The 24,466-nt window shown below is 46.4% G+C and overlaps 1 protein-coding gene across 6 annotated transcripts in view; it reads left to right on the forward strand.

The window, feature by feature from the left end:
• LOC129851184 (voltage-dependent calcium channel subunit alpha-2/delta-2-like) overlaps nucleotides 1–24,466 on the forward strand; it is a 460,295-nt gene that overhangs the window by 414,804 nt on the left and 21,025 nt on the right. For 2 of the 6 annotated variants that reach the window (XM_055917548.1, XM_055917551.1), the window contains 11 exons: nucleotides 482–547; nucleotides 16,708–16,782; nucleotides 17,082–17,201; nucleotides 17,397–17,468; nucleotides 17,851–17,922; nucleotides 18,123–18,184; nucleotides 19,641–19,717; nucleotides 20,877–20,891; nucleotides 22,911–22,971; nucleotides 23,994–24,091; nucleotides 24,291–24,381. In XM_055917548.1, the coding sequence (XP_055773523.1) occupies nucleotides 482–547; nucleotides 16,708–16,782; nucleotides 17,082–17,201; nucleotides 17,397–17,468; nucleotides 17,851–17,922; nucleotides 18,123–18,184; nucleotides 19,641–19,717; nucleotides 20,877–20,891; nucleotides 22,911–22,971; nucleotides 23,994–24,091; nucleotides 24,291–24,381 (809 nt within the window). Of the gene's footprint in view, nucleotides 1–481; nucleotides 548–16,707; nucleotides 16,783–17,081; nucleotides 17,202–17,396; nucleotides 17,469–17,850; nucleotides 17,923–18,122; nucleotides 18,185–19,640; nucleotides 19,718–20,876; nucleotides 20,892–22,886; nucleotides 22,972–23,993; nucleotides 24,092–24,290; nucleotides 24,382–24,466 lie in introns of all 6 variants that reach the window. The other 4 variants (XM_055917550.1, XM_055917549.1, XM_055917553.1 and 1 more) reach the window with 4 other exon arrangements.

Consider the following 24,466-nt stretch of genomic DNA (forward strand, 5'->3'; position numbering starts at 1 on the left):
CTTTCTCCAGAACAGTGGCCAAAATGTCTGAAATCTGACTCCATGTCAGGGAAATTGCTGTAGAATGGGTTCTGTTCCACTTAGAGACAAAATTTCAACTCCTATAGAAACTATAGACTGTTTTCTATCCAATAATAATAATAATATGCATATTGTACGATCAAGAATTTTGTAGGAAGCCGTTTCAAAAATTACACGATTACCATAAATAGTGACAACAGCGCCCCCAGCCTCAACAGGTTAAGTGGGCATTGTGTCAAGAAACAGTACGCCTTGGTTGGGTTTTGTTTTGGAAGACGCACTGCTCCTGACCTTTGCCGAGTCCGTTCGGGAGTTGCAGCGATGAGACAAGACTGTAACTACCAATTGGATATCATGAAAGTGGTAAAAAAGTATAATAAAACATTTAAAAACATTATATAGATGCTAACACAACCTTCTGAAGTCCCATATACTGAGACGTTGATGTTTGTGTGTTCAGGGTCTGGGTCTGGTCATAACTGGGACCATGCCAGTCTTCAACCTCACCGCTGATGCAAACTCTCAGGTAAATATCAGCAGGAGCATGAAGCTCAGGGTTTACACTGATTAACAAATGAATAGACTTGTTATTGCACAGTTAATTTTCAAATGGTCTCAGGGCCATTAGAAAAAGTATTTCTGTCTTCTGTGGCTATTTGAGGACCACAAAAATAAATACATAAACAGAAATTGCATCGGTACTAAGCCATAACTTAGATACAGATTTACCATTTGAGAGCAAACTGATTTGCATCATTGTAAAACAACAGGAATCCTGACTGCACAACAGTCCCTTCTGTGTCTATAACTCCCTAATGTTGGCCATCAGTCATGTCTAATGGCATCCTCCCATCCTGGTGCACCGACCGACTGCAGGGCAACACTGACCCCCTGAGGTGGCAACAGGCCCAGCAGCTTTGAGAACCATAATTTTCTTAGAGCTTGGTGAGAGCATGGTTGTCCAATGGTTATTTAGCATACTGTCATGTTCCTGACCTATTTATGTTAGTTGTTATGTGTGTTAGTTGGTCAGGACGTGAGGTTGGGTGGGCATTCTATGTTTTCTGTTTCTGTGTTGGTTTTGGGTTACCTGGTATGGCTCTTAATTAGAGGCAGGTGTTTGGCGTTCCTCTAATTAAGAGTCATATTTAGGTAGGCGTTGTCACAGTGTTCGTTGTGGGTGATTGTCTCCTGTGTCAGTATGTATGTTCGTACCACACGGGACTGTAGCGTTTGTTTGTTTCGTTTCGTTTCGATGTCGTCTGTTTCCTGTACGTAAGTTTATGTTTAGTTATGTAAGTTTATGTTCAGGTTTCGTCAACGTCGTTTTCTTGTTTTGTTATTTCGAAAGTGTTTTGTTTCGTTTCGTGTTGCCATCGTATTCATAATAAAGATGGCTTATTTCCCAAATGCTGCGTTTTGGTCTGAAGATCCTTCTCTCCTCACCTCATCCGAGGATGAGGAGAGCGTCAGCCGTTACAGAATCACCCACCACGCTAAGACCAAGCGGCAAGGGAAAAATAAACGGAGTAAGGGACAGGAGAAAAACAAGGATTTCTGGACATGGGAGCAGATAATGAATGGAGAAGGTCCCTGGGCTAAGGCAGGAGAAAATCGCCGTTCTCAGGAAGAGAGGGAGGCAGCTAAAGCCCAGGAGCGGTGGTTTGAGGAGGCAGCAAGGAGACGTGGCTGGAAGCCCGAAAAGCCATGGGAGCAGCTGGAGGCACTGGGGAGTGCAGAGGCTACCGGAGAGAGGAACCGGAGCTATGAGGGAACACGTCTGGCACGGAAGCCAAAAAAGCCCGTAAGTAATTCCCAAAAATTTCTTGGGGGGGGGCTAGGAGGTAGTGGGCCAAGGGCAGGTAGGAGACCTGCGCCCACTTCCCAGGCTTACCGTGGAGAGCGGGAGTACGGGCAGGCGCCGTGTTACGCAGTAGAGCGCACGGTGTCTCCTGTACGAGTGCATAGCCCAGTGCGGGTTATTCCACCTCCCCGCACTGGGAGGGCTAGATTGGGTATTGAGCCAGGTGTCATGAGGCCGGCTCAACGCGTCTGGTCTCCAGTGCGTCTCCTCGGGCCGGCATACATGGCACCTGCCTTACGCATGGTTTCCCCGGTTCGCCTACATAGGCCGGTGCGGGTTATTCCACCTCCCCGCACTGGTCGGGCAACCGGGAGCATTCAACCAGGTAAGGTTGGGCAGGCTCAATGCTCAAGAGTGCCAGTACGTCTCCACGGTCCGGTATTTCCGGCACCACCTCCCCGCCCCAGCCTAGTACCTACAGTGTCTACACTACGCACTAGGCTACCAGTGCGTATCCTGAGCCCTGTTCCTCCTCCACGCACTCTCCCTGTAGTGCGTGTATCTAGCCCGGTGCCTCCAGTTCCGGGCCCACGCACTAAGCTACCAGTGCGTCTCCAGAGCCCTGTACAAACTGTATCTTCTCCCCCTACTAATCCTGATGTGCTTGTCCTCAGCCCGGCGTCACCAGTGCCGGTACCACGCATCAGTTATAGAGTGGGCTTTGAGAATACAGTGTGCCCTGTCCCTGCTCCCCGCACTAGTAGGAAGGTGCTTATCCTTAGCCCGGTGCCTCCAGTTCCGGCACCACGCACCAGGTCTACAGTGCACCGTATCCGGCCAGAGCCATCCGTCTCCCCAGCGCCATCTGAGCCATCCGTCTCCCCAGCGCCATCTGAGCCATCCGTCTCCCCAGCGCCATCTGAGCCATCTGTCTCCCCAGCGCCGTCTGAGCCATCCGTCTGCCAGGAGCCTGCAAAGCCGCCCGTCTGCCATGAGCCTGCAAAGCCGCCCGTCTGCCATGAGCCTACAGAGCCGTCAGCCAGACAGGAGCCGCTAGAGCCGTCAGCCAGACAGGAGCCGCTAGAGCCGTCAGCCAGACAGGATCTGCCAGAGCCGCCAACCAGACAGGATCTGCCAGAGCCGCCAACCAGACAGGATCTGCCAGAGCCGCCAACCAGACAGGATCTGCCAGAGCCGCCAACCAGACAGGATCTGCCAGAGCCGCCAGCGAGCCATGAGCAGCCAGAGCCGTCAGAGAGCCATGAGCAGCCAGAGCCGTCAGAGAGCCATGAGCAGCCAGAGCCGTCAGAGAGCCATGAGCAGCCAGAGCCGTCAGACAGACAGGAGCCGCTAGAGCCGTCAGCCAGACAGGAGCCGCTAGAGCCGTCAGCCAGACAGGATCTGCCAGAGCCGCCAACCAGACAGGATCTGCCAGAGCCGCCAACCAGACAGGATCTGCCAGAGCCGCCAACCAGACAGGATCTGCCAGAGCCGCCAACCAGACAGGATCTGCCAGAGCCGCCAGCGAGCCATGAGCAGCCAGAGCCGTCAGAGAGCCATGAGCAGCCAGAGCCGTCAGAGAGCCATGAGCAGCCAGAGCCGTCAGAGAGCCATGAGCAGCCAGAGCCGTCAGAGCGCCATGAGCAGCCAGAGCCGTCAGAGCGCCATGAGCAGCCAGAGCCGTCAGAGCGCCATGAGCAGCCAGAGCCGTCAGAGCGCCATGAGCGTCGAGAGTCGTCAGCCTGCCATGAGCGTCGAGAGCCGTCAGCCTGCCATGAGCGTCGAGAGCCGTCAGCCTGCCATGAGCGTCGAGAGCCGTCAGCCTGCCATGAGCGTCGAGAGCCGTCAGCCTGCCATGAGCGTCGAGAGCCGTCAGCCTGCCATGAGCGTCGAGAGCCGTCAGCCTGCCATGAGCGTCGAGAGCCGTCAGCCTGCCATGAGCGTCGAGAGCCGTCAGCCTGCCATGAGCGTCGAGAGCCGTCAGCCAGCCATGAGCGTCGAGATTCGTCAGTCAGCCATGAGCTGCCCTTCAGCCTGAAAAGGCTAGATACCCAGAACTGCCCATCAGTCCAGAGCTGTCTCTCTGTCCGGAGCTGCCTTTCAGTCCGGAGTTGCCCCTCTATCCTGATCTCCCTCTCTATCTTGATCTACCTCTATATTCTTATCTATCCCTCTGTCTTGATTTATCTCTCTGTCCCGGTGTTGTCCTTATTAGGTATGTTATTAAGAGGATTTTGTGGGGGAAAAAAGAGGGTGGACATTCTTGGAGGGAGGAAGCTAGGATGGATTATGGTGGGGTGGGAACCGCGCCCGGAGCCTGAGCCACCACCGTGGTTAGATGCCCACCCAGACCCTCCCCTAGACTTTGTGCTGGTGCGTCCGGAGTTCGCACCTTGTGGGGGGGGTAATGTCACGTTCCTGACCTATTTATGTTAGTTGTTATGTGTGTTAGTTGGTCAGGACGTGAGGTTGGGTGGGCATTCTATGTTTTCTGTTTCTGTGTTGGTTTTGGGTTACCTGGTATGGCTCTTAATTAGAGGCAGGTGTTTGGCGTTCCTCTAATTAAGAGTCATATTTAGGTAGGCGTTGTCACAGTGTTCGTTGTGGGTGATTGTCTCCTGTGTCAGTATGTATGTTCGTACCACACGGGACTGTAGCGTTTGTTTGTTTCGTTTCGTTTCGATGTCGTCTGTTTCCTGTACGTAAGTTTATGTTTAGTTATGTAAGTTTATGTTCAGGTTTCGTCAACGTCGTTTTCTTGTTTTGTTATTTCGAAAGTGTTTTGTTTCGTTTCGTGTTGCCATCGTATTCATAATAAAGATGGCTTATTTCCCAAATGCTGCGTTTTGGTCTGAAGATCCTTCTCTCCTCACCTCATCCGAGGATGAGGAGAGCGTCAGCCGTTACACATACAACCTTCCCACAACATTCGGGGAATGGTGCAGAATAGTTGCTTGGCTCTGGAACATTCTCAACACATTTAAGGAACTTGACAAAATAACATTATTTTCTTTGTTATTTCATTTCTTTAACAGAATGTTTCCTAAAAGTTCAAACATGGTAACATTTGTGTTAATGTTCTAGGAACGTACTCCAACTGGTTTGACATTGGGAATCAGAGAACGTTAAGAAACAGTGTTATTCTGTGGGAAAGTCAGTAGTTCAGCATGTTTCCTACTGGTTTCCTCGTGGTTCTATTTAAAGTCATGTTCTCAGAACGTTAAGAAAAACCACTAGAAAACATTTGCAACTTTCAATGTTAAAAAGAGATACATTCCGTGTTCAGTGTCAACAAAACACTCTCGATCCTCTATCTTGTTGAGTGTGTTCCGGTGTGTTGACCACGCACACTAATTGGCCTCACTTGATGTTAATGAATGCTTGTTAATGAATGCTTGTGAACGTTGGGCCAGTAACCAAAAGATTGCTAGATCCAATCCCTGAACTGACAAGGTACTGTTCCTAGGCTGTCATTGTAAATAAGAATTTGTTAGTTAAATAAAAATGTAAATGTTTCCTTAGAAATGGGGTCTTTTTTAATAAGCTAAAACGCTTTGTTAAAAAACATTGTGGTGGGGCAGTGGACTAATTTCATGGATAGAGAACAGAAGATCGTAGGTTTGAATCGCACTAATTAAAAAATACATGTGTTTGCGTGATTAATGCCTATAATGAATTTCCATGTGTCCTATCTGTGCTTGGAGTTGAAAACAGTTAAACTAAGCTAGCAGTGTTTTTTAAATTCTTATTGAAACATTCAGTGAAAGTTTTAAGGAAGTTATTCAAAAACCTCTTTTACCTTTTATAAACTATAAAACGGTCAGGGAACCTTAGTTAAAGGTTCTCAGAATCTCCCTGCAACCTAAAAACGTATGTTCCCAGAACAGGTGAAATTTTCACTTCTGTTCTGTTTTACCGGTCAGGAAACTCATGGCTTCTTTCCTAGAACCAATGGGAAACCAAAAACGTACATTCCCACAACTTCCAAGGAACCAAATGTGCTAGCTGGGTAGTGATGGCTTGAATGTTTTCTTTTGAGCATGGTTCCAGCAACTATGGTGGATGCTTCACCAGGCCAGCCCAGTGCAGCTCGGTTTGGTTTGGCTCCCTGTATTGTGAATCAGGCTTCAGTATATTGTACATGTCCATCTTCAGCCATACTGTTTGTTAGCTCCCATTGAATCAACTATTAAAATCGAATGGAAAATATTGACTCTTGAGATAATCACACCTAACATTAGGACAATGGCGCCGGAGGGGATGGCTGCCGTTTTACGGGCTCTTAACAACTGGGCTATTTTGTGTGTTTTTTTCACATTGTTTGTAACTTATTTTGTACATAATGTTGCTGCTACCGTCTCTTATGATTTACATTTACATTTACATTTAAGTCATTTAGCAGACGCTCTTATCCAGAGCGACTTACAAATTGGTGCATTCACCTTATGACATCCAGTGGAACAGCCACTTTACAATAGTGCATCTAAATCTTTTAAGGGGGGGGGGGGGTGAGAAGGATTACTTTATCCTATCCTAGGTATTCCTTAAAGAGGTGGGGTTTCAGGTGTCTCCGGAAGGTGGTGATTGACTCCGCTGTCCTGGCGTCGTGAGGGAGTTTGTTCCACCATTGGGGGGCCAGAGCAGCGAACAGTTTTGACTGGGCTGAGCGGGAACTGTACTTCCTCAGTGGTAGGGAGGCGAGCAGGCCAGAGGTGGATGAACGCATTGCCCTTGTTTGGGTGTAGGGCCTGATCAGAGCCTGGAGGTACTGAGGTGCCGTTCCCCTCACAGCTCCGTAGGCAAGCACCATGGTCTTGTAGCGGATGCGAGCTTCAACTGGAAGCCAGTGGAGAGAGCGGAGGAGCGGGGTGACGTGAGAGAACTTGGGAAGGTTGAACACCAGACGGGCTGCGGCGTTCTGGATGAGTTGTAGGGGTTTAATGGCACAGGCAGGGAGCCCAGCCAACAGTGAGTTGCAGTAATCCAGACGGGAGATGACAAGTGCCTAGATTAGGACCTGCGCCGCTTCCTGTGTGAGGCAGGGTCGTACTCTGCGGATGTTGTAGAGCATGAACCTACAGGAACGGGCCACCGCCTTGATGTTAGTTGAGAACGACAGGGTGTTGTCCAGGATCACGCCAAGGTTCTTAGCGCTCTGGGAGGAGGACACAATGGAGTTGTCAACCGTGATGGTGAGATCATGGAACGGGCAGTCCTTCCCCGGGAGGAAGAGCAGCTCCGTCTTGCCGAGGTTCAGCTTGAGGTGGTGATCCGTCATCCACACTGATATGTCTGCCAGACATGCAGAGATGCGATTCGCCACCTGGTCATCAGAAGGGGGAAAGGAGAAGATTAATTGTGTGTCGTCTGCATAGCAATGATAGGAGAGACCATGTGAGGTTATGACAGAGCCAAGTGACTTGGTGTATAGCGAGAATAGGAGAGGGCCTAGAACAGAGCCCTGGGGGACGCCAGTGGTGAGAGCACGTGGTGAGGAGATAGATTCTCGCCACGCCACCTGGTAGGAGCGACCTGTCAGGTAGGACGCAATCCAAGCGTGGGCCGCGCCGGAGATGCCCAACTCGGAGAGGGTGGAGAGGAGGATCTGATGGTTCACAGTATCGAAGGCAGCCGATAGGTCTAGAAGGATGAGAGCAGGGGAGAGAGAGTTAGCTTTAGCAGTGCGGAGCGCCTCTGTGATACAGAGAAGAGCAGTCTCAGTTGAATGACTAGTCTTGAAACCTGACTGATTTGGATCGAGAAGGTCATTCTGAGAGAGATAGCAGGAGAGCTGGCCAAGGACGGCACGTTCAAGAGTTTTGGAGAGAAAAGAAAGAAGGGATACTGGTCTGTAGTTGTTGACATCGGAGGGATCGAGTGTAGGTTTTTTCAGAAGGGGTGCAACTCTCGCTCTCTTGAAGACGGAAGGGACGTAGCCAGCGGTCAGGGATGAGTTGATGAGCGAGGTGAGGTAAGGGAGAAGGTCTCCGGAAATGGTCTGGAGAAGAGAGGAGGGGATAGGGTCAAGCGGGCAGGTTGTTGGGCGGCCGGCCGTCACAAGACGCGAGATTTCATCTGGAGAGAGAGGGGAGAAAGAGGTCAGAGCACAGGGTAGGGCAGTGTGAGCAGAACCAGCGGTGTCGTTTGACTTAGCAAACGAGGATCGGATGTCGTCGACCTTCTTTTCAAAATGGTTGACGAAGTCATCTGCAGAGAGGGAGGAGGGGGGGGAGGAGGATTCAGGAGGGAGGAGAAGGTGGCAAAGAGCTTCCTAGGGTTAGAGGCAGATGCTTGGAATTTAGAGTGGTAGAAAGTGGCTTTAGCAGCAGAGACAGAAGAGGAAAATGTAGAGAGGAGGGAGTGAAAGGATGCCAGGTCCGCAGGGAGGCGAGTTTTCCTCCATTTCCGCTCGGCTGCCCGGAGCCCTGTTCTGTGAGCTCGCAATGAGTCGTCGAGCCACGGAGCGGGAGGGGAGGACCGAGCCGGCCTGGAGGATAGGGGACATAGAGAGTCAAAGGATGCAGAAAGGGAGGAGAGGAGGGTTGAGGAGGCAGAATCAGGAGATAGGTTGGAGAAGGTTTGAGCAGAGGGAAGAGATGATAGGATGGAAGAGGAGAGAGTAGCGGGGGAGAGAGAGCGAAGGTTGGGACGGCGCGATACCATCCGAGTAGGGGCAGTGTGGGAAGTGTTGGATGAGAGCGAGAGGGAAAAGGATACAAGGTAGTGGTCGGAGACTTGGAGGGGAGTTGCAATGAGGTTAGTGGAAGAGCAGCATCTAGTAAAGATGAGGTCGAGCGTATTGCCTGCCTTGTGAGTAGGGGGGGAAGGTGAGAGGGTGAGGTCAAAAGAGGAGAGGAGTGGAAAGAAGGAGGCAGAGAGGAATGAGTCAAAGGTAGACGTGGGGAGGTTAAAGTCGCCCAGAACTGTGAGAGGTGAGCCGTCCTCAGGAAAGGAGCTTATCAAGGCATCAAGCTCATTGATGAACTCTCCGAGGGAACCTGGAGAGCGATAAATGATAAGGATGTTAAGCTTGAAAGGGCTGGTAACTGTGACAGCATGGAATTCAAAGGAGGCGATAGACAGATGGGTAAGGGGAGAAAGAGAGAATGACCACTTGGGAGAGATGAGGATCCCGGTGCCACCACCCCGCTGACCAGAAGCTCTCGGGGTGTGCGAGAACACGTGAGCGGACGAAGAGAGAGCAGTAGGAGTAGCAGTGTTATCTGTGGTGATCCATGTTTCCGTCAGTGCCAAGAAGTCGGGGGACTGGAGGGAGGCATAGGCTGAGATGAACTCTGCGTTGTTGGCCGCAGATCGGCAGTTCCAGAGGCTACCGGAGACCTGGAACTCCACGTGGGTCGTGCGCGCTGGGACCACCAGATTAGGGTGGCCGCGGCCACGCGGTGTGAAGCGTTTGTATGGTCTGTGCAGAGAGGAGAGAACAGGGATAGACAGACACATAGTTGACAGGCTACAGAAGAGGCTACGCTAATGCAAAGGAGATTGGAATGACAAGTGGACTACACGTCTCGAATGTTCAGAAAGTTAAGCTTACGTAGCAAGAATCGTATTGACTAAAATGATTAAAATGATACAGTACTGCTGAAGTAGGCTAGCTGGCAGTGGCTGCGTTGTTGACTTTGTAGGCTAGCTGGCAGTGGCTGCGTTATTCACACTACACTAATCAAGTCGTTCCGTTGAGTGTAATAGTTTCTACAGTGCTGCTATTCGGGGGCTAGCTGGCTAGCTAGCAGTGTTGATTACGTTACGTTGCGTTAAAAGAACGACAATAGCTGGCTAGCTAACCTAGAAAATCGCTCTAGACTACACAATTATCTTTGATACAAAGACGGCTATGTAGCTAGCTACCGAAAAGAGCTTCTGGATATCAGAAGAGCAATTACTCACCTCACACTGGACAAAGATTTTTTTTTTTATTAGTCCGACACGAAGGATATACTGCTTTTCTAAGACCAGGCCCAAATCCCTGTCAGTTGCATGAAGAAAATACGTAAATACAGGGGGTGGAGACCATGATGCCTTGCGAGAATTCATTGGCGAGTGGTTAACCCCCCCTTTATCATCCGTTCTATTGGCCAACTTGCAATCACTGGAGAATAAACTGGATGATATCCGTTCGAGACTATCCTACCAACAGGACACAATTTTTTTTTTTAGATCTGATGTTTCATCGAGTTGTGGCTGATTGACAACACGTATAATATACAGTTGGCTGGGTTTTCCATGCATCGGCAGGACAGAACAGCTACATCTGGTAAGACGAGGGGTGGGGGTGTGGGTCTATTTGGCAATAGAGGGTCTATTTGGCAATTTGCGCTATGTCTAAATTAAGGAAGTTCTGAGGTATTTTGCTCGCCTGAGGTAAAGTACCTCATGATAAGCTGTAGACCACACTATCTACCAAGAGAGATTTCATCTATATTTTCATAGCCGTTTATTTACCACCACAAACCGATGCTGGCACTAAAACCGCACTCAACGAGCTGTATAAGACCATAAGCAAACAAGAAAATACTAATCCAGAATCGGCGCTCCTAGTGGTCGGGGACTTTAATACAGGCAAACTTAAATCCGTTTTACCTCGTTTCTACCAGCATGTCACATGTGCAACCAGAGGAAAAAAAACTCTAGACCACCTTTACTCCACACACAGAGATGCATACATAGCTCTCCCTCGCCCTCCATTTGGCAAATCTGACCATAATTCTATCCTCATGATTCCTGCTTAGAAGCAAAAACTAAAGCAGGAAGTATCAGTGACTCGCTCAATACGAAAGTGGTCAGATGACTCAGATGCTACGCTACAGAACTGTTTTGCAAGCACAGACTGGAATATATTCCTGGATTCATCCAATGGCATTGCGGAGTATACCACCTCAGTCCAGTCACCTGCTTCATCAATAAGTGCATCGACGACGTCCTCCCCACAGTGATTGTACGTACAGTACCAGTCAAAAGTTTGGACACACCTACTCATTCAAGGGTTCTCTTTATTTTTACTATTTTCTACATTGTAGAATAATAGTGAAGAAATTAAAACTAGGAAATAACATATATGGATTAATGTAGTAACCAAAAATGTGTTAAACAAACGTATTAAACAAACCGGCTTCATGAGGAATGCTTTTCCAACAGTCTTGAAGGAGTTGGCACATATGCTGAACACTTGTTGGCTGCTTTTCCTTCACTCCAACTTATCCCAAACCATCTCCTTTGGGTTGAGGTCGGGTGATTGTGAAGGCCAGGTCCTCTGATGCAGCACTCCATCACTCTCCTTGGTCAAATATCAATCAATCAATCAAATGTATTTATAAAGCCATTTTTACATCAGCCAATGTCACAATGTGCTGTACAGAAACCCAGCCTAAAACCCCAAACAGCAAGCAATGCAGATGTAGAAGCACGGTGGCTAGGAAAAACTCCCTAGAAAGGCAGGAACTTAGGAAGAAACCTAGAGAGTAACCAGGCTCTGAGGGGTGGCCAGTCCTCTTCTGGCTGTGTCGGGTGGAGATTATAACAGAACACGGCCAAGATGTTCAAACGTTCATAGATGACCAGCAGGGTCAAATTATAATAATACAGTGGGTGTAGAGGGTGCAACAGGTCAGCACCTCAGGAGTAAATGTCAGTTGGCTTTTCATAGCCGATCATTCAGAGTTAGAGACAGCAGGTCAAGGTAGTACTTCCGGTGAACAGGTCAGGGTTCCATAGCCGCAGGCAGAACAGTTGAAAATGGAGCAGCAGCACGACCATGTGGATTGGGGACAGCAAGGAGTCTTCAGGCCAGGTAGTCCTGAGGCATGGTCCTATGGCTCAGGTCCTCCGAGAGAAGAGAAAGAGAAAGAGAGAGAGAATTAGAGGGAGCATACTTAAATTCACACAGGACACCAGATAAGACAGGAGAAATACTCCAGATATAACAGACTGACCCTAGCCCCCCAACACATAAACTATTGCAGCTGGAGGCTGAGACAGGAGGGGTCGGGAGACACTGTGGCCCCGTCCGACTATACAGCCATACAGGGCCAACCAGGCAGTATATAACCCCACCCACTTTGCCAAAGCACAGCTCCCACCCCACTAGAGGGATATCTTCAACCACCAATGTACTACCCTGAGACAAGGCCGAGTATAGCCCACGAAGATCTCCCCCACGGCACAAATCCGAGGGGGACGCCAACCTGGATAGAAAGATCACATCAGAGACTCAACCCACTCAAGTGAGGCACCCCTCCCAGATAATTTGTTGTGATTGCAAACGTAGTAAAATGGCCCTTACGCAGCCTGGAGGTGTGTTTTGGGTCATTGTCCTGTTGAAAACAAATGATAGTCCCACTAAGCGCAAACCAGATGAGATGGCGTATCACTGCAGAATGCTGTGGTAGTCATGCTGGTTAAGTGTGCCTTGAATTCTAAATAAATCACAGACAGTCTTATCAGCAAAGCACCCCCACACCATCACACCTCCTACTCCATACTTCACGGTGGGAACCACACATGCAGAGATCCTCCGTTCACTTACTCTGCGTCTCACAAAGACACGGCGGTTGGAACCAAAAATCTAAAATTTGGACTCATCAGACCAAAGGACACAGATTTCCACTGATCTAATGTCCACTGCTCGGGTTTCTTGGCCCAAACAAGTCTCTTCTTATTATTGGTGTCCTTTAGTAGTGGTTTCTTTGCAGCAATTCGACCATGAAGGCACAGTCTCCTCTGAACAATTGATGTTGAGATGTGTCTGTTACTTGAACTCTGAAGAATTTATTTGAGCTGCAGTCTGAGGTGCAGTTAATTGCCCATTTCTGAGACTGGTAACTCTAATGAACTTATCCTCTGCAGCAGAGGTAACTCTGGGTCTTCCTTTCCTGTGGCGGTCCTCATGAGAGCCAGTTTCATCATAGCGCTTGATGGTTTTTGCGACTGCAGTTGAAGAAACTTTCAAAGTTCTTGAAATTGACTGACCTTCATGTCTTAAAGTAATGATGGACTGTCATTTCTCTTATTTGAGCTGTTCTTGCCATACTATGGACTTGGCCTTTTCCAAATAGGGCTTTCTGTATACCAACCCTATCTAATCACAACACAACTGATTGGCTCAAACGCATTAAGAAGGAAAGAAATTCCACAAATTAACTTTTAACAAGGCATACCTGTTAATTGAAATGCATTCCAGGTGAATACCTCATGAAGCTGGTTGAGAGAATTCCAAGAGTGTGCAAAGCTGTCATCAAGGCAAAGGGTAGCTACTTTGAAGACTCACAAATATAAAATATATTTTGATTTTGATTTGTTTAACCTCTCCGGGATCGGTGTACCTATAACGTTGGACGGTTGCGCTAGCGTGCGCTAATGTGATTAGCATGATGTTGTAAGTAACAGCAAACTTTCCAGGACATAGACATGTCTTATATGGGCAGAAAGCTTAAATTCTTGTTAATCTAACTGCACTGTCAAATTTACAGTAGCTATAACAGTGAAAAAATACCATGCTATTGTTTGAGAGTGCACAATAACAAAAAACGTTTATCACGGCAACTGGTTTGATACATTCACCTCTGAAGGTAAATAATGTACTTACATTCAGTAATCTTGCTCTGATTTGTAATCCTGAGGGTCCCACAGGCCATCTAGATGTGTGAAAGTTAGTGTATAAGCTAATTATCCATTCCTGGGAGTGTGTAAACTTTAATGTTGTATTACCATAACATTTTTGTATGTTCTCTATATTAGGCACTTTTGGGCAGACTTGATACGAAATATTGTCCAGTATTGCAATGCTTCACTGGATCAATCTGAAACTTTGCACACACACTGTTAAATTGTGCCCAAACTGCAATATTATATTATGGCCTTTCTCTTGCATTTCAAAGATGATGAAACTTCTTTTTTTTTGGAAAACGCATGTTTTTTGGTTTGGTTACCAGATCAAATGTGTTATATTCTCCTACATTCATTTCACATTTCCACAAACTTCAAAGTGTTTCCTTTCAAATGGTATCAAGCATATGCATATCCTTGCTTCAGGTCCTGAGCTACAGGCAGTTAGATTTGGGTATGTCATTGTAGGCAAAAATTGAAAAAGGGTCCGATCCTTAATTAATTAACACTTTTTCTGTTACTGCATGATTCTATGTGTTATTTCATAGTTTTGATGTTTTCACAATTATTTTATAATGTAGAAAATAGTCAAAATAAAGAGAAACCCTGAAATGAGTAGGTGTTCTAAAGTTTTTGACTGGTACTGTACGAACTTCAAAAATCTCTGAAACTGGAAACACTCATCTCCCTCACTGGCTTTAAGCACCAGCTGTCAGAGCATCTCACAGATTACTGCACCTGTACATAGCCCATCTATAATTTAGCCAAAACAACTACCTCTTCCCCTACTCTATTTATTTATTTATTTATTTTGCTCCTTTGCATCCCATTATTTCTATTTCTACTTTGCACATTCTTCCACTGCAAATCTACCATTCCAGTGTTTTACTTGCTATATTGTATTTACTTCGCCACCATGGCCTTTTTTTTGCCTTACCTCCCTTATCTCACCTCATTTGCTCACATCATATATACACTTATTTTTCTACTGTATTATTGACTGTATGTTTGTTTTACTCCATGTGTAACTCTGTGTTGTTGTATGTGTCGAACTGCTTTGCTTTATCTTGGCCAGGTCGCAATTGTAAATGAGAACTTGTTCTCAACTTGCCTACCTGGTTAAATAAAGGTGAAATAAATAAATAAAAAATAAAAATATCCTAACCAGAAGCCATGGATTACAGGCAACATCCGTACCGAGCTAAAGGCTAGAGCTGCCTTCAAGGAGCGGGACACTAATCCGAACGCTTATAAGAAATCCCTCTATGCCCTCGGACGAACCATCAAACAGGTAAAGCGCCAATACAGGACCAAGATTGGATCCTACTACAATGGCTCTGATGCTTGTTGGATGTGGCAGGGCTTGCAAACTATTACGGACTACAATGGGAAACCGCGAGCTGCCCAGTGACGCGAGCCTACCAGACGAGCTAAGTGCCTTTTATGCTCGCTTCGAGGCAAGCAACACTGAAGCATGCATGAAAGCACCAGCTGTTCCGGACGACTGTGTGATAACGCTCTTCGTAGCCGATGTGAGCAAAACCTTTAAACAGGTCAACATTCACAAGGCTGCGGAGCCAGACGGATTACCAAGATGTGTACTCAGAGCATGTGCGGACCAACTGGCAAGTGTCTTCACTGACATTTTCAACCAGTCCCTAACCGAGTCGGTAATGCCAATATGTTTCAAGCAGACCACCATAGTTCCTGTGCCCAAGAAAGAAGAAGGAACCTGCCTAAATGACTACCGCCCTGTAGCACTCACATCGGTAGCCATGAAGTGCTTTAAAAGGCTGGTCATGGCTCACATCAACACCATCATCCTGGAAACCCTAGACCCACTTCAATTCGCATACCGCCCCAACAGATCCACAGATGACGCAATCTCAATCGCACTCCACACTGACATTTCCCACCTGGACAAAAGGAACACCTATGTGAGAATACTGTTCATTGACTACAGCGCAGCGCCATAGTGCCCACAAAGATCATCACTAAGCTAAGTACCCTGGGACTAAACACCTCCCTTTGCAACTGGATCCTGGACTTCCTGATGGGCTGCCCCCAGGTGGTAAGGGTAGGCAACAAAACATCTGCCACGTCTGCACCATCGAGAGCATCCTGACCGGTTGCATCACCGCCTGGTATGGCAACTGCTCGCCATTCAACCGTAAGGCGCTACAGAGGGTAGTGAGTACATCTCAGTACATCACTGGGGCCAAGGTTCTTGCCATCCAGGACCTATATACTAGGCGGTGTCAGAGGAAGGCCCAAAAAATTGTCAGACCCCAGTCACCCAAGTCATAGACTCTTCTCTCTGCTACCGCACGGCAGGCAGTACTGGAGTGCCAAGTCTAGGTCCAAAAGGCTCCTTAAGAGCTTCTACCCCCAAGCCATAAGACTGCTGGACAATTAATCAAATGGCCACCCGGATAATTTACATAATTGTTTTTTTATTGTGTTACTTTTTATTTTATGTTTTACTTTAGTTCATTTAGTAAATATTTTTCTTAACTCTATTTCTTGAACTGCATTGTTGGTTAAGGACTTGTAAGTAAGCATTTCACAGTAAGTGCAACACCTGTTGTATTCGGCACATGTGACAAATAACATTTAAATTCATTTGATCCTGCTGCAGATGTAAGATCTTAATCTGATCACCCTGTTGCAGGAGAACTTTCCTGGTAATGCAAGAAATGTAAAACGAGTGTTTTTGGGGGATGAAAAAGGCTTCTGAAGTTTGTAATTGCCTTCTTGATTTTCTCTTACAAAAAATGTATCAACCCCTACAAAAGGTTCCACATAATAATTCAAATTTCCTGTTGCTGCAGGATTATTTTCCTGCTGTAACAAACTGGCTAGAATTAAGATCCTACGTCAGTATGACAAATTGATTCAGTTCCAGGGTGTAGATATGCATTAATCAGCTGGCATAAGGTGTAGATATCGATTAATCAGATGTACACATGGTAATAAATCAGAGATGGTGAGGACAGCTTTTCAGCAGTCAGTCTAATGCCCCTGTGTGTATGTGTGTATGTGTGTGTGGGTGTATGTGGGTGTGTGTGTGTGTGTGTGTTGGGCGGTGGGTGGGTGGGTGGGTGGGTGGGTGGGTGGGTGCGTGCGTGCGTGCGTGCAGTCTCTGGCTTTGCTATCGTAATGTGAGAGACTGACAGATGGTGTGATGACATGATCAGTGACAGCGGTGTAGATGCTCTTATAGTTGATCAGGAACCATTAACTGGAATGTTTTTAAACAGACGCAGCTTGTCCTTGGTGTCATGGGAGTGGATGTTGCAATCAACGAAATTAAGAGGAAGACACCAACATACAGGGTACACACAGACACACACAGATGCATACACACTCACTCACTCACACACACACACACACACACACACACACACACACACACACACACACACACACACACACACACACACACACACACACACATACACACACATACACAAACGCACACACATACACCGATGCATACACACACACGCATGCACAGACACACAGACACACACACACGCAAACACACGCTCACACACACACACACACACACACACACACACACACACACACAACACAGAAGCAGTATAAAAAAGTCTTGTTTCTCTCCCTACAGCTTGGAGCCAATGGATACACCTTTGCGATCGACCAAAATGGCTATTTGCTCCTGCACCCCAACCTGCAACCTAAGGTAGGATCAAGACTGTCCTCTATGCATCCCATCCTGCAACCTAAGGTAGGACCCAGACCATAGTAATAGAATGAATAGAATAGGCTTCATTCTATTTCTATGTCCCAGATTTTCCTCCTGACTCCTCTTGACTCTTTTTTTACATCATTAGTATTCCTCTGTTCTGACTTTTTCTTGACTTTTCTACCCAGATACTGGTATTATTCCGTCTGTCTGATTGGCTGCCTGTCTGTCTCTCAGATCATTAACTTCAGAGAACCTGTCACCCTGGACTTCCTGGATGCTGAGCTAGAGGACAGTAAAAAGGAGGAGGTAAATACAGTTCAGACAACTAAACACCCACACATCTCTAACATTGTCATGGTTACTACAGCTGTATGACAGTGATCCAATGACCAAACCGTTGAATCAAATGTCACAGTTATTTTTGTTGCTGACTTGCTGCACCCTCGACAACTACTGTGATTATTATTATTTGACCATGCTGGTCATTTATGAACATTTGAACATCTTGGCCATGTTCTGTTATAATCTCCACCCGGCACAGCCAGAAGAGGACTGGCCACCCCTCATAGCCTGGTTCCTCTCTAGGTTTCTTCCTAGGTTTTGTCAGTTATTTTTGTTAAAGTATATGAAACTCTCCATCTCTTTTTGCCTTCCTCCTGTTCTGTCTGTTTCTCTCTCTCTCTCTCAGATCCGTCGAGAAATGATTGATGGCAAATCAGGGCAAAAGAAAATCAAGACTCTCATTAAGTCAGTTGATGAGGTAAGTCATCAATATATGGCTCAGCCATGATCAATACTGGCACCATCCAGATATATGAGGCTTAGCCATGATCCATACGGGCACCATCCAGAATATCTGAGTAATGACAAAAATTCAAACTTGTACTGTAGTCCAGGTTGTGTTTGAGGAAGTGATTCTGGTGCTGATCAGGGTGATCTGATGTTGTTGTCTGATTTCAGAGGTACATTGATGAGGCCATGCGGACATACACCTGGACACCAGTGGAGGGCACAGATTACAGGTGAGTGCTAAACTACCAGCCTTCATCTGGATCGTAACCGAAACGGGGAGGGACTACCTGAACTTACCCAATAAAAAACTTGTTTTGTTTGCAAAACATTTTTCGTTACAAAATGTCTCGTTACGGTTTGCAACGGTGTGCGCTAATGACTACGACCCTGGCGGTAAGACGAAGATCGGACCTGAAGGTATGAGTGAAATCCAACTTTCACCTGACCATAGGAGTGACATCACCTGACCTTGAACTGAGCCTGTGAATAAGGTATATAACCCTGTGATCTAGAAACTTGCTTTCCTGCATCAGTCTTCAACCACTGGTGTGTGTACATTTAGAGAATACACTCAGGTTATTAACGTGCCTGCTGTCTACATAGGGTATTATTCACCTCAATCAAATCAAATCAAATGTATTTATATAGCCCTTCTTACATCAGCTGATATTTTAAAGTGCTGTACAGAAACCCAGCCTAAAACCCCAAACAGCAAGCATTGCAGGTGTAGAAGCACGGTGGCTAGGAAAAACTCCCTAGAAAGGCCAAAACCTAGGAAGAAACCTAGAGAGGAACCAGGCTATGAGGGGTGGCAAGTCCTCTTCTGGCTGTGCCGGGTGGAGATTATAACAGAACATGGCCAAGATGTTCAAATGTTCATAAATGACCAGCATGGTCAAATAATAATAATCACAGTAGTTGTCGAGGGTGCAGCAAGTCAGCACCTCAGGAGTAACTGTCAGTTGGCTTTTCATAGCCGATCATTGAGAGTATCTCTACCGCTCCTGCTCTCTAGAGAGTTGAAAACAGCAGGTCTGGGACAGGTAGCACGTCCGGTGAACAGGTCAGGGTTCCATAGCCGCAGGCAGAACAGTTGAAACTGGAGCAGCAGCACGGCCAGGTGGACTGGGGACAGCAAGGAGTCATCATGCCAGGTAGTCCTGAGGCATGGTCCTAGGGCTCAGGTCCTCCGAAAGAGAGAAAGAAAGAGAGAATCAACATTAAGACACTCATTTCTCTTGTGAAAGAAGACTAGTAGGATCCTAAACACAAATGAACTGCATGCTTTTTTCATTTTATTAATCTCCAAAACTAGGTTGAACGGTTGAGGTTGAATTATAATGATATTTCCTCCTAGCAACACTGAAAATTACATTTGATCATATTCAATAGTCCTAGAAATGCCTGATGAGGATTTTTACTGCATCTCTATTGGCTGGGAGCCAGCTGTTTGGTTTCTGAGCAATGTCCCTCTCTTCAACTCGATAAGCAGGTCAATTAAGCTCCAACATTTGAGCCTGTTTTGTTGTGTGAGTGCAGTTTGTTCACACCTCCCAATTAGGGAATGATGTCATGTTTGTTTTCAGTATCTGTGTGTATTTGTGTGTGTTTGTGTGTGTGTGTGTATTTATTAGGGCAGATATAATGTGATTCTGATGTGGTTGTGTGTCTGCCTCACCACTCCAGTCTAGGGCTGGTACTGCCCACATACAGTGAGAACCACATCAAGGCTAACCTGAGTGACCAGATCCTGCAGGTGCAGTGTAAGTACCAGGAGACACCCAACACCAGCCCACTCTCTCTCTCTCTTTTCTCTCTCTCTCCCAAATATGACCTTACGCCCCCCTTACTAAGTCAAGGGGGACCCCACTGGGACCTCCCTGGGTCTCCGGCGAACACCATCGTACGGACGATCAGAGTGGAGCACTCTATACCACCCCTCTCCTCTCCTCCTCTCTCCTTGCACCTCTCTCCTTCCCTGTGACAGTGACAAGGATATACTGGGAGTGAAACTTTTTCTTATACAGCCTCCTTTATCTACAGCCCCCTCTATCTACCCTCTTGTCTTCATACTGTGCTGTTAACTATGGTGATTTTTTTTTCTTCACAACTGTTGAAGAAAAAACCTGAACTAGCAGAAAGGTGAAAGCTGTGGTTTTACTGTGTTACTAAGGTGAAAATAATGGTGATCTTGTGCTATTTATTTTCTTTGCCAAATGCTCTCGCCTCTTCTCCACCAACAAGCAATGATTCTGAAGCGTATGTGTTCATAAACATGTTTTTTTGTAATGTTTCCAAACCCGTGAAAACAGGCATGCTTTTCACTCTTTTCTGTTTAGTTTTTGTTATAATTTGTATTGAGTTGTCTTCCTGTTGAGTTCCTAGATATGGGATTATTTTCTGTTGGACTGTACCTTGTTTCTGTTTTGTATTCAGCTTTGGAATCATTCAGTAGATAAACTCCCATGGCCCATGATGAGGGTCTGTCCTTCCTTCCTCTGTGGGAGTTTGGGTTTAGTGGGTCTGAATGGGGACACCTGTTATCTCTCTCATGCTTTCTTTCTCCAGACCCTGTTGCTCCACTTTTTTCCTGGTTCTGTCTGTTATGTCTATTTGGGGTTTTCATGGTTAACTTTCACAGTGCCGGTTTTGTCCTTTACCGTTTCGTATTTCTTTCACTTTCACGACATTCTGATTTCCTATTTTTCTCATTCTGTTCAGTTTCTTGTTTGCTCTTGCAAAAAAGGTGTTTGTTCTTCATTTCTGTTCTTTCTCGTCTGTTTGACTTAATTGGTTTCTTTCTTTTGAGAAAGCAATATTTTTATTCAAATAATAATTGAATAAAATATTGTCTGTGACCCCCCTCCCCCTACCCCAAACCTTTCTTTTCTTGCTCACTACCTCTCTGATGGATCCACACAGTGCAATACACCAAGGGCAAGTATACTCCATATTGGTCCACGTTCCCTACCCTTACGTTCTTAACCTCCTCCCACCCTCGCTGACCCCACCCTCACCTGTCCCAGCCTGCTTGCCTCTGTTCCTGCCCATCTTGCCTTCAAGACCCTCCTCTTCCTCCTCCTCCTCCTCACTCTCCACCCACCCAAACACCCACCCACTCACCCACACTCCTGCTGCAGCTCAGACCCCATATCTCTCAAGATGGCTCCTCCAGTCTCCAACCTCACCCCCACGTCTCTGGTGCTTCAGTCACACTCACAACACCTCCAAACACCCAAAGAAGACAGATATTATCCACGTTCTCTGTTAAAACCTCTGTATTTTGTCCTCTCTACACCTCCCCTCTGTGGATAGCTCTCTAAACTGGTTGTCTCACTTTACTATCCATCTCTCTCTTTCCTTCTGTCTCTTCTCTCCATCTCTCTGTGTCCCTTTCTCTCACTATTTCTCTACCATCTCTTTATTCCTCCCTCTCTCTATCTATCCGCTGTCTTGCGATGTCATTGTAACTGAAAGGATGTCTTACCTCTCACACCAGTGTACAGGAGTTGAGGGAGCCGCCATCGGTTCCAAAAGAACGTCCTCCATATTAACTGTCCTCACACTAGAGCAGGCAAAGCTCTACCTGTAATGATGAAGCATTGTTTGTCGTTATTATTTAGTTAAACAAACTGAAGTTAACCCCATTGTTTTATTAGTATAACTGAGGCTGGTCCCATTTGAGTTCATTGGTCCACATGATAGTGCATCTGAATGTCACCACAGTTTATCAACTATTTACAACATTATTATGAATATTAATAGTTAGACTATTAATATGTTAGCATGACTAAGTCCACCGGCATTGTAGCCAAGCTGTTTAAGCCCAGGTGATTAAATCCCCATGTTAGCATAACTAAGGTTATTAGCATGTTAGCTTTAATGAAGTTGACCCCTGAACAACAGACTGTGTTGGTCAGCTTAACCTATATTGTCCCTATCCGTGTCAGCTAGTGCTGCTGGCGGATCTCTTTAGGGCCACACTGTGGGTCACCCTGGTCCTCTCATGTTGTTGGGTACGTGGCAGAGCGCCCCGTGGCGCCTGCCTCGTGTGTCGTCCCTCTGTAACCCCTGTCTCCATCAGCTTGTCTCCCTCCTCCCCCATCAGTCCTCAGACTGCTGGGGGAACGGCCCTCTACCTCCTCAAAAAAACAAAAACATGACCCGGATGTGCACGGCATTGTGGGTGCAACACTACCTGGGCACTGCAGTCAATTTATCCGTTTTCAAATATTTATATGTATCATCTACGTGTCATCTACTTTCTCTACTTTTTTAGAGATGATCTAAAATGTAAAAGATGTCTGATAAAAGCAGATATATTACAGTGTTTAATGAGGTTAAGAGACTCATAGATACAAACTAACTTTTATATCTGAATGAAAATGAATAAGGTTAGTTTACTAGAGGTAAAGCAAGTTGCCCCTTGATATGCCCTTCACAATGCAATGCATTTCCCCCTGATTGTGTGTCTCTTGGTGCCGTGTCCCCTGCCAGTCTGAGGGATGACCACTTCCATTGGGACCCCTGCGCCACCCACCTCCCCCTGCAATAGTTGGCCATGTTGATGCCTGCCTGTGAAATGCACTCATTATGGGTTGATCTGTCTGAGAACTCACTTCCCCTCATGATGTGTGATGGAAGTTAGTTCTCCGACATAAAAAAAAGAACAATTAACTTGAAATCAAAATGGTTGGATTCATATGGTTATGATTTTTCAATGGTAATGAACTAAAGTGGAAAATGAGAAAGAAGTGAGTGCTGGGCAGAGTCAGGTTGCATTTGAGGCACCATATTGGCTAACGCTGGTGTATCCCCCATGATTCCTCTTCGGTGTTGCTATGGTAACTCCCTTCCGCGTTCCCTGCACCCCTGAAGAACAGCCGCTGTGTACCCAGAACCTCCCACTGCTCTGCTCATGGCTCTTCCCAGATAATCTTCCCCTTTCTGTTGCAGATTTTGAATCTCTGCTGCCAAACAGTTTTGAGTCTGAAGGACATGTATTCATAGCTCCCAGGTAGCCCTGTGTGAATGCTTGCTGTCTTCCCATTTGTTTTGATAGTCCTCACTGTAGTGTCTCCACCACCTTCAGCCCACAACATTACTCAGTGGTTCACTTCCACCACCTTCCTTCAACCCCCACACTTTAACGTCACACCAAGAAATCTCCTCAGCCACTGGTCATTTGTTATTGTCACTCACACCTCACATTTCTTTTCTTGTGGTGTTCAAGACTGTGCCTTTGATTATTTTGTTGTAGTGTCATTGCTGTTGGTTTTCTCATATCATGGTTTGACTTTGTGCGTTCTTTGTTGACAAAGTTAGGAGTGTGACGACACTTGTGTTTTTGTTTTTTACCGTTTCTGACAACAGAATTTATATAGTCTACTTTTTTGGAATTTCAGTGCATTCAATCCTTCTCGCCTCCTGCCCCAAAGTAACCCCTCCCATCCCAAAACGTACCCTCCCTGCCCCCAGAACTGTTCCTGTGCTACCTCACATCCTTTGCATGTCGCCAGTTGGTGCTGCATGGTTTTGTGTGTATGCATATTCCAAGGTGTGTTTGTGACTGCAGTATGAATACAGTATGTAATCTTGAGAATACCTACTTGATGTAAATAAAGATGTACAGTATAATGTGTATAAAAGGTGAATGAAATCCCCCTTTGCAAGTTTTCTTTTTGTCATGATCAGACCTTCATTCTGTAAAGCTCCCAGCTCCATGCTGAAAGACTGACAAGTACACTCACTCTGTCTGCTGCCAGTGTGTTGCGTTCACCAGCCCTTCACTCCATATTTCACTCTTGACAGTCTGTCTCGTAGGCATGTTTGAATATCCTGACAGCCGCAGGACATGCATGCGTATGAGTTTCTATGGGTTTGTGTGCTGTGACAGTGTTTGGGAATGTGCATCTGGGTATTGTAAATAAGAGCTCTCCATATACCTGCTCAGAGAATATGAGAAGCCAGACACACGTTGTGTGTTTGTTCTCAACTGTTCTTGGGTCAAAAAAAAATGCTGCCGCTGACTGTCCTCAGGGAATACTGCAACGAGCTAGAGCTCTCCAACAACAACACTGAGTTCCTGCTCAACTTCATCGCTCTCATGGAGAAGGTGACACCTGACTCCAAACAATGTGAGTCCCTCCGTCTCTCCAGTTCCCTCTTCTTACAGTAACCTCGCCACTTGTAGGAATGTAATGGCATGATCAGAATTCTCATTGTTTACATTTGACCGCTATACACAGTATTTAAATGTACAGTCACAATCAACAATTTGCTGTCAATCACAATGCCTCCTAAAGCATGTCCCCTTCTCACTGTGGTCTAACCCAGGTGACAACCTGCTCCTTCACAACCTCATCCTGGACACTGGCATCATCAGACAGCTGGTGGAGAAGGTGTGGAAGACCAAAGACCTCAACACGTGAGTAGAGGACTGCATGTGTACTATGTGTTATATCCGGAGTCTGGGTACTTCCTGTATTCTCACGCTCCTGTTCTGTGTTGCA

Source organism: Salvelinus fontinalis, chromosome 3 (genome assembly GCF_029448725.1).
Source record: "Salvelinus fontinalis isolate EN_2023a chromosome 3, ASM2944872v1, whole genome shotgun sequence".
Classification (NCBI taxonomy): domain Eukaryota; kingdom Metazoa; phylum Chordata; class Actinopteri; order Salmoniformes; family Salmonidae; genus Salvelinus; species Salvelinus fontinalis.